The 18,272-nt window shown below is 40.4% G+C and overlaps 1 protein-coding gene across 1 annotated transcript in view; it reads right to left on the reverse strand.

Annotated features, from left to right (window-relative positions):
• LOC119732283 (suprabasin-like) overlaps positions 1-6,551 on the reverse strand; it is a 34,537-nt gene extending 27,986 nt beyond the window's left edge. The window contains exon 1 of the mRNA XM_038205741.1: positions 6,283-6,551. Within this exon, the coding sequence (XP_038061669.1) occupies positions 6,283-6,366 (84 nt within the window). The 5' untranslated portion in view covers positions 6,367-6,551. The remainder of the gene's footprint in view (positions 1-6,282) is intronic.
• Between the last annotated feature and the right edge of the window lie 11,721 nt (positions 6,552-18,272).

Here is an 18,272-nt window from a genome sequence, read left to right on the forward strand (position 1 = left end):
GATTAAATTGTTTATGTAATAATACCCACATGAAAGATTTGTGCTTCACAAAATAGGCTCTGCAGCAAAAACTACAGAACTGAATCGGGAAATCTTGGTATCGTATTTCTTCTAAAAAAAGATTCTCCATCCATTTGTACAGGTGGTTTGAGTCTCAAGGTAGTGGAAGTATGCCGCCCACACATTTAAGCATACATACTGAAATTGTATCTTGTGGAGACTTTTCTTTGTTCTCGTGTAGTAAAGTTTTCGAGTTTGAAAGTGAAGTTTCAAAATGCTCTTATTTTAACCAGAATTAATTTCCTTGGCTGAAATTCGGACTTAATATCTCTTTTCTGAAACTCTTCCACTTGAGACAAATCAACCCACCTTGGAAATTTCTAGTTTTTGAGTAAAATCCATATATCTATTTTGTGAAAACCTTGTGGAGACGTATTCATCTATAAAAATTGCCCTGTCGAGACGTACAATCTTTTGTTCCCTATTGTGTGCACGTCTGCAGAGGGCACGGTGTATCAGATCATCAGTATGTGTCAACACTTTTAAACCATTCATCTTTCAAGAGATATGCATACAGTGCAGAAGAGAACCCTTTGCTGAAAATTGGCATCACGTGACCACAACATCAACAAATGTCACGTGGTCTATAGTTAGCGTATTCATGTCTGCATAAATCATGTAACTGTCCCACACATATATTTTCTGTGTTGACTGATATCGATTTCCAATTTTGATGGGCTTGGCAGTTTTTTTCACCACCTGTATGTGCATCACACCTTTCCGTCCGTGTGTTGCAAAGCAGGAAATACGATGGATTTCAACCGTAAAAAATGCCTACAGGTTTTGAACCAAATATTGTAACATTACCTGACATATCCTTCCAAATTTGACTGTATTTCCGTTCTTAATCTGACCAATTCTTATCCCTGTGAAAAAAACAACCGTTCTTAATCTGACCAATTTTCTTATCCCTGTGAAAAAACCCAAGTGGTTTAATGAGTGGATATACCCCATGTTTACATCCCCATCTCTGACGTATAGCCCCAAAAATTACTTTACTCAATTTGCTTGACCAACTAGCAATTTAAACATCGTGGATGTGTGGACATACCAACGCCACGAATTGGACACTCTTGGAGGTTGGTTCAGCGCACGGTAACCAAATTATCACGAAAATGAAAATGTGAAATGAAATGGAAAAAAATGAAAATGAAAAATTACTTTACTCAATTTGCTTGATCAACTAGCAATTTAAACACCGTGGATTTGTAAACATACCAGCGCCACGAATTGGACAATCTTGGAGGTTGGTTCAGCGCACGGTAACCAAATTATTGCGATAATGAAAATGTGACAGTCCCCTGTAGCCACACACGCCGCTGTCTGTAAATGTCAGTTCATGTTGCGTGCGTTTATCGGAAGGATAGTTAAAAGCGGCCGACATGAACCGTGTTCGGCGTTCGAGTCCCCCAGGGAGCGCACGGTCAATCACTCGGTGTCTCAATCATCTTAAAACATTAATACCGCACGTCATAATTCTCCTGGATACTCTCTTTTTAATAGCATTTTATCCCTAAGCTTATTGTCATACCTTCGTATTGATAACACCTCCGGTCTTTCCCTGTTGTTAACTTTCCCTGGACCTGTCAAGACGTCTTTAATTTTTCAGCCATCATCCGAAGGACGGTGGGGCACCAATTTTGCGCAGGTCTCATTTAGAGTGCTTTCCACTCCATCAAACGGGTGTGACATACAGCTTTGTTTCGTGTCAGTGACTTGCCAAGCTTTTTTTTTTCTGGTTGGAACCTGTTAGTTGCTCAGTGGATTTTCTGATTTCGCCAACAGGTCTGTATTTATTTTTCCATTTAACAGAAAACCTGGGGTAACGTGGACGGAAACGAGGTAACAAGCTAAGGATTTTGGTAAGTGCAACTTTCGATGTGAACAGTTGAAACCAGTTCTCCAGGCAATTGAAACTTTTTAAGATGTGCCTGAAAACCCTCCACTCCAAGTGTTAACTGCGGTATTGGGACGCAGACTTTAGAATGTGGTGACGCAAGAGAAACTTTTTTAGGTGGATTATCGAACCTCAGATTCCTCTTATTACGCTGCTGCCGGTACTTTCAACATCGTAACGTATTCAACTCACGCCCTCGACTCATCAATTAATTATATTGTTTAGTGTTCTCCAGCTTTGAAATGTTAAGGTCGGTGCCAGGCGTCGGTCGGCCTAACGGGATGACATAATTATTGAGAAGCTAATTGATGTACAAGTTGGAGAACACTCATTGTTTGCTTTGAATGTTTTCATGTGTCATTTATTTGAGAAACGATCCCATTATTCTTATCGAGGTTTTTGTTCCGAATGTGCATTAGCAGATAAACCCGGTAGGGCTGAGTTTTACCAGATAATAATGTTCTTGTGTTTTCTCCGCAATGTTAATATGAGTAGGACCAGTACCCAAGCAATGTGTACTCTCTCACATTAATGAGTGCTGATCAGCAATAGCCAAACCAGACATGACAACTGATTATCAAGAGTACATTACGCTCCAATGCCAAGCCTTCGCCAATATTTGCATAGCCGGTGGCGCATGTCATTCTCAATTAGAGGAAGCACACATTCGGGAGCAGAGTTAGGGAACGATCCGTACAGCGATATCGTTTTTTTTTAATAAACGTAATTTGGTTGGACGTAACACAAACACACGCACTGATTCGTGTAGGGACCTTTGCGATATGTATAGCTGTATAGCCATGCCCTTAAAGGTTAAATTTATGTCAGAATCATTTGTACTCTATGTGCAAGGACAAGAAGATCTAGATTGGTGATTAATCTTATTTTATAGAGATTGAGCTACTCTGAAAATGAATCACTTCAGTAGAAACTCGAGTGAAAAATCGTCTTGTCCTAGTTTCAGTCGGATAGAACGAATGCTCACTCGAATAGAGTGAATGTGCACTACTTGGAAATAGGATAAGAATCGTACCTAGAAAGACTTTACAGTTTTTGCCAACCACTATCTTGTCAGACTAATCCCTGCCGTAATTACAAAAAGGTTGTATGTACAGTTTTTATAAAATGCCATTCAACTTGAGTGAGAATCGACAGCCAACTACCAAAACCTACACTCAATCGACAACCTACTACTCGACAATCTACACTCAATCAGAAGCCTACTACCGCTATTCTCAGTCGACAACCGACTATATCAAAACCAGCACTCAATCGACAACCTTCTACCTAAACCTGCACTCAATCGACAACCAACTATACCAAAACCTGCACTCAATCGATAACCAACTACACCAAAACCTGCACTGAATCGACAACCTACTATAGCAAACCTACACTCAATCGACAACCAACTATACCAAAACCTGCACTCAATCGATAACCAACTACACCAAAACCTGCACTGAATCGACAACCTACTATAGCAAACCTACACTCAATCGACAACCAACTATACCAAAACCTGCACTCAATCGATAACCAACTACACCAAAACCTGCACTGAATCGACAACCTACTATAGCAAACCTACACTCAAACGACAACCAACTATACCAAAACCTACACTTAAACAACAACCAACTATACCAAAACCTACAACAGCCTTCTAACTATGTGGTAACACCAAAGGTTAATGATGCCGTTGTTGGCAAAATCTGTTGGTAATCACGATATTCTTTACGGAACCTATATGGTCACTGTTAAAAATGTCACCCAATAAAAAAGGCCTATTATTTATGCATCAAATCCGATGCAACTGCTCTGTTGTTTTAATCAGGACTTTTTTTAATGAAAAAAACTTATCCAGAAGGTCCCTTCGTTTCACTTTCAGTGTTCGATTGCATTGAAGCGGATGTCGCAAAACTCACCCTTTTTTTATCAAGCCAGTAAATATTGACAATAATGCACACAATTGTTGTTGTTGTTGTGGGGAGTGAATTTCTTTATTACATTACAACGATCTAAAAGTCTTGAGCAGTTATCGACAAAATCGAAATCCACACTGAAAAACAGTCACAGACGGCAGCAAATTTCCAAAACTCAGAGAAGGCTTTTGAGAGATTTTTTTTTCACCGAGCTTTTGCGGCGTTACCGCTGCAAGCATTAGGCCGCCCCATACCAATGCCAATAGAGCCCTGCGTCTCGTTTCATTAGCGGAAATTTCCCATGGTAGCGCACTAATGCATGCAACAAAGCGAATTAGAAACAGGCAGCACAATCATATTACATGTATCGCAAAAATCAGACGTAAACACTTTAGTTAGAATTTCTAGTCAGCGTGGTATTTTCCTCACAGCTGGCATGTTGAAGAAATGTCTCACAGTGTTCTGGCGTTCAAAACTACATGAAATATCTAGTCGAGGATTTTGAAGCCGTAAATGGAATCATCGATAAAATAACCGTAACATGTTTTGTCTCTACAATTTGGGTAAAATCTAATGTTGCTTTACATCACCCCGACGCGAATTCCATAGTTTCACTGCAGTACCCGCTGCTACATCAGATTTGAACCAGCCAACCGATCCCGCAAGCTCGGTGGTCTAGTGGTAAGACGTCTGCACTAGAAAGCAGGAGGTCGTGTGTTCGAGTCCCACCCCAGTGATTTTTTTCTAACTTTCACTCAGGAGGTAATACACTGAGTATACACTTTTAGCATTTAGCTTTGGAATTCGCAAAAAATCAACTCCAAACTTCTAAAAAATCTGTCTGTATTAAAACGTATATTTAAGTTCACTTTCTTGAAATCCTACTGCTAAATGTTTCAATTTGTTTATGTATACCTGTAAATTGCTGACCTGTCGTTGTCGTAGTTGTATCAGTCATATTTGTTTATTCCCATCCGTTGTAAGTTTAATTAAGAGTATTTTGTGTTTAATTTTCATGGTGCTTGTGCATTGAGCCTGGTCATTCATATTCCGGTGTACGGGTCCGATTACGAGTACTCAATTTCTTGCACTCGTTTACTCGCACACTTGTTTTCTACTTTTCTTGTACAATTATTTTCTTCCAAAACTAAACAAAACAACAAATTAACAAAACAAAATCTCATTATTCGGCTCAATGCACATGCATGCTCAGGTGCCCATTTCTTACAAGCTTTGCTTCTTTATGGGTCCCTCCACAGTATCTTTCATACTTATTGTTTCATACTTATTGTTTGCTTATCTTCGACTTTATTCACAATGTTTTTCTGCTATTCTCTATTAGATTCTCATTGTCATTATCATTGATATTTTTTTGATACTGTCGAAATGAACTGAACTGAACTGAACTGATCAGTGTTTAAATACGTTAGTGAAGGGCAAAACCTAATAATGATAAATCAGCCTGACGCAAATTCCATCTTATGAATATTTTTGTCTCTATGCTTAAAATGCAAAAGCATATCCAGGCTGGCCTGAAGTAAGCGAGTATCCACAATCAACGCAACAATCATTGCATCAATACTGATTTTTTTTAACGATAGTAGCTGCAATTATCTCTAACCAAGACAGCTTCCAAGGACAATGGATCGTACCGTTAGTCAGGGATGAATGGTATCTTTTACCTTTGACTTATCTGAATAATTTACTACGGCCTGGTAATGCCAACCATTGTTCACTCACTTGGCATTCCGCGCGCTCACATCTTCTCTCCACTTCATTTCACTTCAATTAGATTTCAGCCTTTTCCCTCTCTATAATACACGAAGTGCTTGAATGGATTTCCCGTGTTATTATCGAATTGTGCTGAGGAATTTTCAGACGGATTCATATTTTTAGTGGGAGGCGAATTCGCTTCGTTGGCCTTTAGGGTAACGACCAACGTCACAGTGAAACGATTGTCGACGTCATGAAATTCACTTCGCGATCGCGAAGAAATATGAGCACGAAATGTCAGACAAGAAATGTCAAACGTATTGGAAAATGTAACATTTATATTTACGGGTTTGTGGCTTCCGACTAGCGCCCCTTGAACAGAATAATATTGACAAAATGGGGAACCACCAACGTAGGGCTGGATAGCTCAGTTGGTAGAGCGCCGGAACGGCAATCCGGCGATCGCCTGTTCAAACCCCGCTCCAGTCAATTTCTTAGTCCAAGTAAAAAAAAAATGTATATTTCAGAAGATTTGGAGCTGTTTGTGCAACTGCTGCCATGAGACTTCCATTCATCTTATGTATTTTTTAAACATGGAATGGAAGTTTTTATTTTAGGACAAATTGTGGAAGAAAAGAAATAGTCATGGAAGCATTTTGTGAAGACAAACAGTAAAAACGGTCTTACCTCAGCTTCCGCACTGATAGGTAGTACGGCGTTCAGGCCAACCACCGCAAGAACCACGATCAGAGACCACACACTAAGCCTCATGTTGACGGTTTGGTGTCTCCTTCAGTCCCGCTGCCTCGTCTCGCTATCTACGGTAGGTGTGTCGGGTCCGTTCAGCTCCCCGCACTCAGTAATCCACGGTCGAGATTTATCTCAGCAGCTTACAAAAAAAATTGTCCCCGCCCGATTTCCAATGTTGATCTCTCAACTTCTCCTCCCAGAAGCACCGCTGGCTCGCTTATAAACCGATTGGGTTCCGCGCTGTCGCGCGCCGATGGTATTCATGTTTGCCACGCGCGGCCAATCAGAGTCGCGGTGCGTGCCTCGTGCATATTGATGACGGCGCGCGTACATGCGCAGTGCTGTTTTGCGCTTACGACGTCAGCTGCCATTCGCAGGAGCACTGGGGAGTGACATTACTTCCGGAAATGTGTAGGAATGCAGTGACGTCATGGCATGGTAGCTTAACAATTAAAAGTTCCCAGGCAATAGGCCCATACTTGACAACAGATCTCTGTTCGTACGTAAGCATCTTCAAGTGACACCCTGAATTCCGGAAAAAGCGTAACCCTGCGCTATTTTTGTTCAGTACTTCACCTTTTTTTTCTTCAATTTTCTTTCTGGGGCGTGTATCAATTTTTGTGGGGAACGGCTGTTATTAAACTAGGTACACCGAATATCTTATGTCTGCTATTATTGAATGAAGTGAAAACTGCTTCAAACTGCTTACTGATTGGATTGACTTGAAATATACAAATCAACAAAATTAAAGGGCCTAACCTTTCGATCCTTAAAAAAAAACATAAAGTCTGCAGCTGCTTTGCACAGGAACACATTCTGGTCGGAGATTTTTAAACGAAGATCCCGTTTCCTCCAATCGATAACTATGGTAAATCTCAAAGTGCATAATAGACCGCACATAACGGGAGGATACTTTTTGTGTTTAATGAAACCCGAACCACAAGTTTTCATTACAGTCCGGCCTGGCAGGACCAATCTCGTAAATTGCCGACGGCACACAGTGGGCAAAGCGTTGTGGCTGTAGTGGACACAAGGTATTAGAGAGGCCAGAGAGGATCTATAAAACACACACGGCGGACCTCCGTTTGTCTACTATTAATGAACGGGCCAACTCTCCCGCCACCATTTACCACCGCCTTTCCTAAACTAGCAGCCGCGCGAACGCACACACGTACACCCCGCCAGCGCGCCATTCGACGGCCCGCGAAATTGTTTCCAATTTGCCGCGGAATATGGTGCCAATTTCCACCTCAATCGCCCCTGTGACGGAGATTGGAAAACAAACGCGGAAGGGGTGAAGGGGCGGCCTGCAATCACAAGAGCCAATATTAACACTGAAATTATTCCCTAGATGGTGAGCGAGCGAATAAGCGGGCGGGCAAAACTCAAGTAAAAAAAAGAGAGAACATTATACTCCGCACTCCATCACGAAAGCGGTATTTTCAATTTGGATTGAAATCACTAGGTATCCGTCGATTGTATTGTTTATTTTTAATTACCGTGACGGGGACAGATACTAGCGTTTCCACGACCCGTAGAAATTGAGATAAATAGAGTACCAGTTCGTCTCTTTGTGCGTGTCAGATTTACAACAAACAAAAAAGTGTTCTAGTAATTCTCTTTTTTCGGCTATACTTTAGACCGTATAGTTTGCTACACAATCCGTCAAGTTGCTGGTTGCTGTGACGCAATAAAATCGCATAGTGATGATCTCTTAAAGATTACCAAGTTGATCATCATACTTGGTCCAATTCAGTTGGAAAAGTGGTTTCTATAGTAAGTGAGGATAGATTCGCATGCAGGTCGTTCACACATTCAGTTATCAAAATGAAGGGGAAATACAAAATTAATTTGTGCGACAGAGAGAAAATAAGGCCGGTGAATGCTAGGGGCCGAGCGGATTATTGGAATGTTTGTTTCACGCCAAATTCTTTCAGAATGCAAGATACGTCTCGACGCACCAGAATGTGGGCAAAATGCAATTTTAATGTTCTAATACAAGTAAAATTCGCTGTTGAACTTAATGTCGTTTGGTATTTCATTATTAGTATTATTTTTGTCGAAAATAAGCATATGTTGCCACGAATGTTGCCGTGAATTATTCTATCGATAATTCAGAGCAGAATTTTATTACGTCTGTGCAAAGACAAAACATTCGTAAAACTTTGCATATCTTAGGAACAAAACATGCTACATTCAAAATTCTTTTTGTATTAGGTTTGGTAGGTCTTAAATAAATGCACAAAATTTCAAAAATGTGTGACGTCATCAAAAGGCAATTCTGTTTTGAAAAACATGCAAGGGAATGTCCTACTGTTGGCAAACTTGGTGGGTAGGTAGTTATTGATACGAGTATTCAAAATCTGAAGTGACTGATTTCTTATGAAATTTTATAAATTTAATATTTTTCCTGTTGCAAAAGTTGACCTGAAATACAATCAGATTGACTTCAAACTACGCACAGACTAAGACCCAAAGGTACAGTTGGTCCCTAACAAGTGACATCATGATGACCTTATCATGGGTCATGTGACGTCATCTTAAAGGTGCATTAGTTCTGTATCTAGAGATCTTCAAGGTCAATTGGGTTGAAATTTTGTAAATACATAGTCAGGTATGTGTTATGGATAAAAATTGAAATAATTTGATGGTTTCATTTGGTTTTTTTAAAAATACATCTGCATATCTTGTGAGCGAAAAATGCTAAATTCTAAACTCCTTCTGTAAGAGGTTTGGAAGGTCAACGATATCTTGCCAAAAATTGGAAAAATGTATCTTGACGTCATCAAAACTGATTTGTTTGTTTTTTACAATATCGAATGAAAATTTCATTTTGAAGTTTCCATGTTTCAGTTTTGATTTTTCTTCGAAGTGTTTTGAATAATTGTGAAATGAGAGAAATGAAACAAATTGATAGGCCTTCCTTCAAAAATCAACCATCAGTAAACAACTTCGCGGAAAAGCCAGTTGCATTGTTCAATGTGGACAATCAATAATTCTGGTTTTACCTTGCTCCTACTTTTCCTAATTTGTGTTACACACTGTCGTATGTAAATTACAAAATGAAGGTCTTGGGAGAAGGAGTACTGCACCTGTACTTCCAAGAGCTTAGTTGAGGATGGAGCACAAGTGTTGTGAGTACAGAGCATGCGAAACGTGGCTTATGATGCTGTGGTCAGGGTGAGTATCTACGAAAATTACTTCTTAAAGCCGCAGAAGTCCTACTTTTATCCTGATTTTGTCCTCCAAACTGTCCAAAGTCCTACTTTTTTCCTGTTTTCTTTTTATTTTGATCCTACCGTTCTCCTACTTTTTCACCTGGTTCTTCTTAAAATCAGATGGATATTAAGCCACATTATTATCCAAGATCAGACACTATACCTTTGTGAGTGGGCGAGTCAGAGATCCAAAAAAAAAATCCTGTTTACGAAGAACGCAGTTCGATGCTCCTTTAAGGTAGACGAGAAATCAATATGAGCACGGAGATAATCTTGAGGGCTTCGCGCTTTGCGACCCTCCGTATCCCGAATCGCAAAATCTGGAACACTTTCGGGTTTTAATATCAAAGAGAGAAATGTCCAATCTTTCGGCGAAACGTGACCAAATTTTTTTTTTCCAGGCTGGACGTTGTTGTCAGGTGAATCTTCTATTTGGCCTGCATACATGTTAGAATTCTGCAGTTCTCAAGCATATGGGAGATGAAGATTTAGTCGCCTTGGAGATAAAGCCTGGATGATTGTGAGAACATATGCCGTTCGGAAATTAGAAAGATTGCTGCACATGGCCGTTCCATTTTAGTTGCGGGATAGCAGCTCGACAAATCATCATGTCTTCCCGTTAGTCCGTTAGTTAGTTAGCAACAAACGTTGACATTCTATTGCTCCTACATATTTTGACCGATTTCAACCAAACTTTGCCAAAAGTATTCGTAGCCAAGCCCCAACATGTCACGTGACCAAACTGTGGTCAAAGGTCATCATGGGGTCACTGGGGTCAAAACCCTGATTTTTTTTTTACTCAAAACACTACTTCCAGAAATTACATGGCACAGAAATTACATGACTCGTGCATGTATACGAATTTGTTGTCCCACAGCTTCCGAGATATTTTCGATTGAGCTTTCTATCAGAGCATACGCATCCTTGATTTTTTTTCTGCTTGCAATAGTGAGTCCACCAAGTTGAAAGATATGTTTTGGTCTCCACCGTATAAACAAATCTACAAGCTGAAAGCTTTTGTTCACCTGCAACAATGGAGAATGTATAAATTGAGTGGACCTTCAGAAATAAGAGGTTTTGTATACTTAGCAGTGCGTTGATACGATATATACGTATGTATAGTTATCATAAAAATGAAGGCCTTGTTGAAAGGGGTGAGAACTCTATTGCAATCGGAAATCTTTGGAATGGATTGAATCTACGTATTTTTTTTATGTATGATAATGAAAATAATAATTACCAGCGATGGGTCATTTAGGGACAGATTCCCATAGACTTGTGCACACAATTGTTCAAACTTAAATGTGCCATAACCAAATACTCCCTTATCTTTTTTTCCCATGAATTTTGGCCTTTTTTTACTAAAAAGACAACGAGCAACAAACCTAATTGCGAAAAGAAAATTTAGCCTCTAAAGGGGGACTGTGACAGTAGGGAGATATCTAAATGTCCGGTGTCTCCTTACTTCTATTAAAAGGTACAAAAACAGGTCTCTCAAACGTACCATTAACATTGGTGCATTTTCGGGTAGGGCACAGTTTCTTTGATCAAAATCCTGGACTTTAATTTCGCCTACTGTTTTTTTTTCACACAGAAAATAACAAAAAAGTATTAATTAACTCAAGATTGTCATCGAGTGCAGGTATTTATATCGGGAGTAATGAATCCGCCAGCTTTTGCCACACACTTTCCTCCGCACTCGAAATGCCCCAATATCATATCCCACGCTTTTTTCTCATCTTATTTTCGCGCCAATCAAAGTTTGCAGCTTTCATATCGTCTGCTCGCATCTTTTTTTTCTCTGCCGCAGTCATCAAGCCCACTCGGCGTTGCACGGTGTGGTCTGCAGCCCCGTATACATTTCTCTTGTAACCTTCACCGTCTTTCATTTCGTCATTTCCCAGAGGCACTTGACAATTGAAGGGAAGTTCCAATGACCATCTTCGCGCGCTCTCACCCATCCGAAGGAAAACCATCCAGAATTCATCTCGAGTGGGGAATCGTTAAACCGTCACCTTCGAATCTTATACGTCCTCGTAAGGAATTCTCAATATGAAATACACTTCCCGTAATTAAGATTTTTTTTCATATGGGAGCGAAACGTGGCTCTGCCTCTATATACGTGAATGTAGCGTATGATTTTTTTTAAAAGGCAGATCAGATGCACAAATGCACCTTCAATGAAAATTTGGAATGTTTTATGTACTTTCCCATGGTCAAGGCAACGGAAGTCATCACGATATGAGTGGAGTAACGCGTTTACACAGTGTTACGAATCTTACGTGCGTCCTGCAAAATCACATACAAAACTGTGGGGTTTTGGGGGTGTAAATTGTTTGCTTTAAAATTGATAGCCGTCGGGTTTTTTTTTTACAGGTAATTGAGAAATTAAACAGTAAAACAGTTAAACAGGGAAAACTCAGTCTTTTTAGTATTTGTTTTAATTTGTTTTATTTAATGATTGCCGCTACTAGAGTATTCATATCTGAACATTAAGTAAAGTCTGTCACGAGCCAATGTGGCTCATCAGGCCGGCATTTATCTCCGGTTTCAGTAGCATGAAACGACTGAGACTATTTATATCCCCCCTGGATGGGATAGCAGTCCATCACAGGTTACTCCCCAGCTAATGCCAGTACCCATTTATACTCCTGGGTGGAGAGAGGCAAGTGGCGTGAAGTGGCTTGCCCTAGGACACAACTTATGGCCAGCGGCTGTATTCGAACCCATGACACTCTGATCACGAGTCACGACGGACCCTAACCACTAGGCCACACTCCCCTGCATATCTAAACAGATACCCTGAAACTCCTTGTAAATTAAAAAAAAGATGTATATCAGTCGGGTCTTCTAGTCCGATTTATTTTCAATTTGCAGTCGCTGCGCTTCATTAATTCCTGGAATTACAAATCAAAACTCTTGGCTTCATGTGTTGCAAAATTTCAAAATCACTATTCATCACGTGAGCAGAACCTTTGTTAGTGTGATCGTCATGCCAGTTATTAGGTAGGAGTGGAAATCGGTTTTCGTCTACTAGGCACGACAGAAAAGGTGCGAGACACGAGCAAAATGTAGGCCTGTCTTGGTATTATGGTGTTATTAGAAGATATGCCTCATTTGGTTTGATCACGGTAACCGGGTTAGCCAACACTTGTGAAATGCAATTGCAACCAAATCAGCCAGGCTGCAGATAACAGAACCCCATGCTCATCTTTCATCGTCACTTATGACTCTTCCCCCAATATCACAAGTACGTGTCGATCTACCTCTCCATCATATTGACAGACCAAGCCAGCTTAATTTGATATATCCCCTCTTTTCTATCTTTCCTGTTAGCTTCTGCAGTCCCTCTTCGCTCATAGAGTCAGTCAGAAGCATCTCCCCATTGTAATTCAGCAAACACAATAAATCCACGATTGTCCTTCCCCCGACGGTAACAAATTCAGTATACGAAACTGCCCCAGCCCCACGGGCCATTAGCTCGATCGCGAGCTAGGCGGTGTTTAAAAGCATTTAGACGGCACTCGTGTTACGGCTGTTTCTGGCCATTTTACGCTCGCTGCCCGGACGCTAGTAATCGGTTGCTTTGCGACACTTGATACACGCCGATTAGGGAAAACCTGGGTCCGTTTAGGGTCCGGGTGACACCGTATATCACATAGAGCGTAGGGCGGGACCCTGGGCCCTGGACTTGGCCGTCATTTGAGACGAACAGGTTATTTGTGCTCCCCGGGAGAAAAGTTTTTACGGGTACATGTTTTTTCCCCTCCTATCGTCAGAAATTTGTCATTCTGGATTTGGCTCGTAAGTGAGTGTTTGTCTGTCGTAATAGGAGACGGTGCAAGACAGTGCTACTGCTTCGGAACGCTGAGCACAGATTGAAATAATGTGTGTATTATTGACGTGTGTGTCATGAGCCAGGCACCAGACTTGGCCTATCTCAATTTCTTGAAGCCGTCATCTTGTCTTATAGACCTCATTTTCCTCATCCAAACATACTATGATATTCAATTAACACCATTTGGTATCTATATAGGACAAAACCAGTACAATTTAACACCAGATGGTACTATATAGGTACCAAAGGTGTTAAATTTAACACCGCTGTATTTGCTGTGTATATATTCCACAGTTCATAGCAAACAGTACACATTTAGATTAAAAAGTAATGTATTTTGTTTTAATTAACCCTCCTATGCAAACAAACATTCTGTGCCAAGTTGTCCTTTCAGTTGAAATCAATCAAGTGACTGTTTTCAACAGTTAAGACCTCCCAGCCTACATAAAGCAGGATTGACTGGCTGTGACTGATTATGTAACTTGATACAGCTAGGCGATTGATAAGCAAGCTGTGCCTACCACTTGCCTGTTTTTGTCTGATGACTGAATTTGACTAGTCACAGTGTTTACTAGAAATATGATCTGACTGTTGGTGACTAGCCTGTGTAAAAGGCATGGCAAGGGAAGAGGATTGATTTTTGAGTGCCTGTGACTGTTAACATAGCCGGAGGGTTTTTCGTAATAATTTAATATGCTATCAGAATTAGATTTGTTTGACGGTATTGTAGCTTCAACGTTAGAAGGCATAAGAAAATGTATCCAATGTTGTATCCCAACGAAGCATTGCATTGTGTTGGGTATTCAGCGCAACACAGGTGCCATGTTTATTGTTCAAGAATCTACCCCTATCTAAGACGGAATATTCTGTTTCTCGTCACATTTTCCCCCAAACCAGGCGGGTGTCAGGTTTGTCTCTGTGACGTTCAGCGATTTTGTCATCCCGTACAAGACCAACTTAAAGGGATCATGCAATGATATTTCTTAGGAACACATTTTGTGCGAATTTCTACTCCTCTTAAATGTATGAAAACTATTTCACACCCCTATTTGGTTGATTTTATTGAAAAGTGCACTTCTGTAAACATTTAATATTTTCCATGCTTTTTTCGGACAACTGAGGGCGCTGTTGATGTGATGTCATTTCGGGGAGACACTGTTCAGTTTATGCGTTTTCTGTTCAAATTGTGAACCCAAATTTTGCTCATTGAAAACATTTGTGAAAATAGTTTGCTCATTGGCTGACTGCTATGTACTCACACAACGACGAATCACCAAAGAAAAGAAAATTTACGACAGCAAAATACCCAAAATTGTGGCAACCTTTGTCGCTGAAATAGCTGTAACATACAGTTTTCTGCCTGAAATGACATCAAACTTTTGCTCATGAATATTGAAATTAGCATTAGCATAAAACAAAAAAGGCACCAAAATACCCCTGAAAATGGCAAAACGAAAACTTAAAATAAGGTGACATGGGACACAGATGCATTTTAAATGATAGCATTTAAAAAGCAATTACACTGCATTGCCCCAATAAGTGACCCTTTTTGAGAAAAAAAAATGGCTTGCGTGTAGGTAGTCTTATACTAACCAAGCACATGGAGCCTATTTATATTCGTAGCAGTATTTTAAAGAAATATAAGGACAAATCTGTCAACAAAATTGGCAATTACTTTGGTGTTTATAATACAAGTATGATAACACCTCGCGCGCAATGAGAATCACGGCCACAGAAACAGATCCTGTGCGTGTACAGATTTTCAAACCAAAAGTCCGGTATTTTCAGTATCCTCAGATAAAAAAACAAACACACACACACACAGGGAACATTTTTGATTGATTAAAGCCAAGCGTACGTCGATACGTAACCTTGATATCAAGCGAGTTGTTCGGATACGGCAAAATGCGCGGCATCAGATAATATACGTCACGCCGGTAAAAGGAGGCGTGTTACCATGGTCACGTTTGGATTATGACGAAAGATTCCCTGACCTAGAATGTCCGGCTTTGGTATAAGGTTGAAAAATATACAGATTCCAGGAAATGTCCCGATACAACCTTCTTTGAATTTTACAAATGGGTTTTAATAAACACCTTCTTTGAATTTTACTAATGGGTTTTCATAAACATGTTCCAATCTTTGTACTGACTGTGTAGTGTCTTATGATATCGGATTCTATTGTAGTTTTGTTACCATGGTAATTAAAATGTTTTTTTTTCGCAGTATTTCATGGGTTATTGGTTTATATCTTCTTTCAGAGGTAATGCTGACATCAGGACAAATCTTGGTGTATAATAAGCGGGAGTCAGGTTGGCGTAGCGGTACTTTGCTCGCCTTCCACCGCTGTGACCTCGATTCCTGCCTGGACCAATATGTGGATTGGGTTTGCAGTTCCTACTTGATTCCGTGTGTTTTCTTTAGAATAAATCTTCTGTGGTCCCCCTCAACATCTTAAACCGTAATTTCTGCACATTTTCTTCACTTTACTGCATGGGCCCCAATGGGAGAGCGGTGCATTCCACTGAATGGGCTACCCAATTATAAAAATTGGTTTTATTATTAATTCTATGGTTGTTTTGTTATTCTTTTTTCTTTTCTTTTCTTTTTTTACTTGAAACCGAAGGCAAGTACACGCGCGCACTAATGTTGGCAATTCAGAGGGAAAATTATACGGGAGTGAAGACCTGAAGAAATGCTCACTTCTGGAGTTTGGAGAAAACCAACGGAATCAGGCCGGGATCTAAAAAGCCAATCCACATGTTGGCCCGGGCGAGATTCGAACCAGCTGTAGTGTGGAATTGTTGACTCTGTGAAACACGGACTTAATGGTTGTATTGCGCATGCCCAGGTGAATATAATTAGGAAAGTAACAGGTCACATGTGAGGGTGCGAGTCCGTATAAGGTAAAAGAGACCAGATTTCAAAAGAGTCCAGATTTCATATGACACCGGTTCGCAGAGGTGGAAGGTGGGGAAAGTACCCCTCGCCAACTGACTCCAAAATGCATTTCTTTATCTTACAAGACATCTATACTCTTTTCTGCTTCTATACCCTATCATTCATACTCCCTGTCGTCTTTTGGAACTTTTAAAAGTTAATTAGAGCTAATTCTCGCCCCGTTATCTTCGTGTCAATCAACCGACCGGCTCTGATGAATGCCGCTCAACCATCTTGGAACTTCGCCGGAGACTTCCTCCAAACCTTAACAACCCCCTTCCCACCTCACCGATTCTTTGCGGCGAAGAGTTTGGCATTCTCCCGCCCCATTAGCAACCGGAAACCTGCCATCTCTAGACGGCATCTCATGGCACGCAGTGATGGTGGTTTTTCCCCGACCATCGAGGTGTTGTCCAGTGGAGCAGTCTTTAATCCAATATGACAGAGATGAGTTTGCTTTTGTGATAAGATCGTTGGTATCGCTACAGGCTCTCGGCTTGTTTAATTAAAACCTCAGTTCTGAGAAGAACTTTCCCTGTAAATCCGCATCTGGTCCGTGGTCTCATGCAAAAGTAGAAACGACGGCAAAGTACAAACAGGTTCACTGTAAAAGCTAGTGAACACATTGTAAACGTTTTGAAACGCTTCTTTGCAAGTTTATAAACGTAATAATGCGTTTAAGGGACTTAAGTTTGAGACGGATTTAATACGCAGGTATCTTTGTACCTATAACAAAGCAGTCAAACAGCCGGTTGAAAGTCTGCAGCTGCTTGTAACTTTCAGAAAAACAAGTTACAAACATTCCGATGACATTATACACGCCTCGTGTTTAACCTATGAACGTGGAAGAACAGTTCCTTTGACATGTGACATTCAAATGTTGTTATTAATATTATGACATTCAAAATTTAACACTGTAAAAACGTTAGACGCGTTTCAGTGGTTAGGAACGGTCGTGTCCCTTAAAAACGTTAAGTTAAACACTAAGCTTTACCTTGTATAACCAGCAACTCGGTTGTCAATTATAAACCTTACTCGCAAGACTGTACTTGTAGACCTTACTCGCAAGACTGTACTTGTATACCTTACTCGCCAGCCTGTACTTGCATACCTTACTCGCCAGCCTGTACTTGCATACCTTACTCGCCAGCCTGTACTTGTAGACCTCACTCGCAAGACTGTACTTGTATACCTTACTAGCAAGACTGTACTTGTATACCATACTAGCAAGACTGTAATTGTATACCTTACTCGCAAGACTGTACTTGTATATCTTATTCGCAAGACTGTACTTGTATACCTTACTCGCAAGACTGTACTTGTATACCTTACTCGCAAGACTGTACTTGTATATCTTACTCGCAAGACTGTACTTGTATACCTTACTCGCAAGACTGTACTTGTATATCTTACTCGCAAGACTGTTGTATACCTTACTCGCAAGACTGTACTTGTATACCATACTCGCAAGACTGTACTTGTATACCATACTAGCAAGACTGTACTTGTATACCTTACTCGCAAGACTGTACTTGTATACCTTACTCGCAAGACTGTACTTGTATACCTTACTCGCAAGACTGTACTTGTATACCATACTCGCAAGACTGTACTTGTATATCTTACTCGCAAGACTGTACTTGTATACCTTACTCGCAAGACTGTACTTGTATACCTTACTTGCAAGACTGTACTTGTATACCTTACTCGCAAGACTGTACTTGTATACCGTACTTGCAAGACTGTACTTGTATCGTAATTGAAAGACTGAACTTGTATACACGTACCCGCAAGACTGTACTTGTTCCCGTGTTATAGGTTGTGCTGATCATGACCTTTCTTTGTCCTCAAAAACTGGTAAAGAATTCCTGCTGGAGCCGCGACCATGAATAAGTCAGTGCTTATCAAAATTTCATTCTTTGATTAGTTTG

The sequence above is a fragment of the Patiria miniata genome, unplaced genomic scaffold (genome assembly GCF_015706575.1).
Source record: "Patiria miniata isolate m_02_andy unplaced genomic scaffold, ASM1570657v1 HiC_scaffold_24, whole genome shotgun sequence".
Lineage (NCBI taxonomy): Eukaryota > Metazoa > Echinodermata > Asteroidea > Valvatida > Asterinidae > Patiria > Patiria miniata.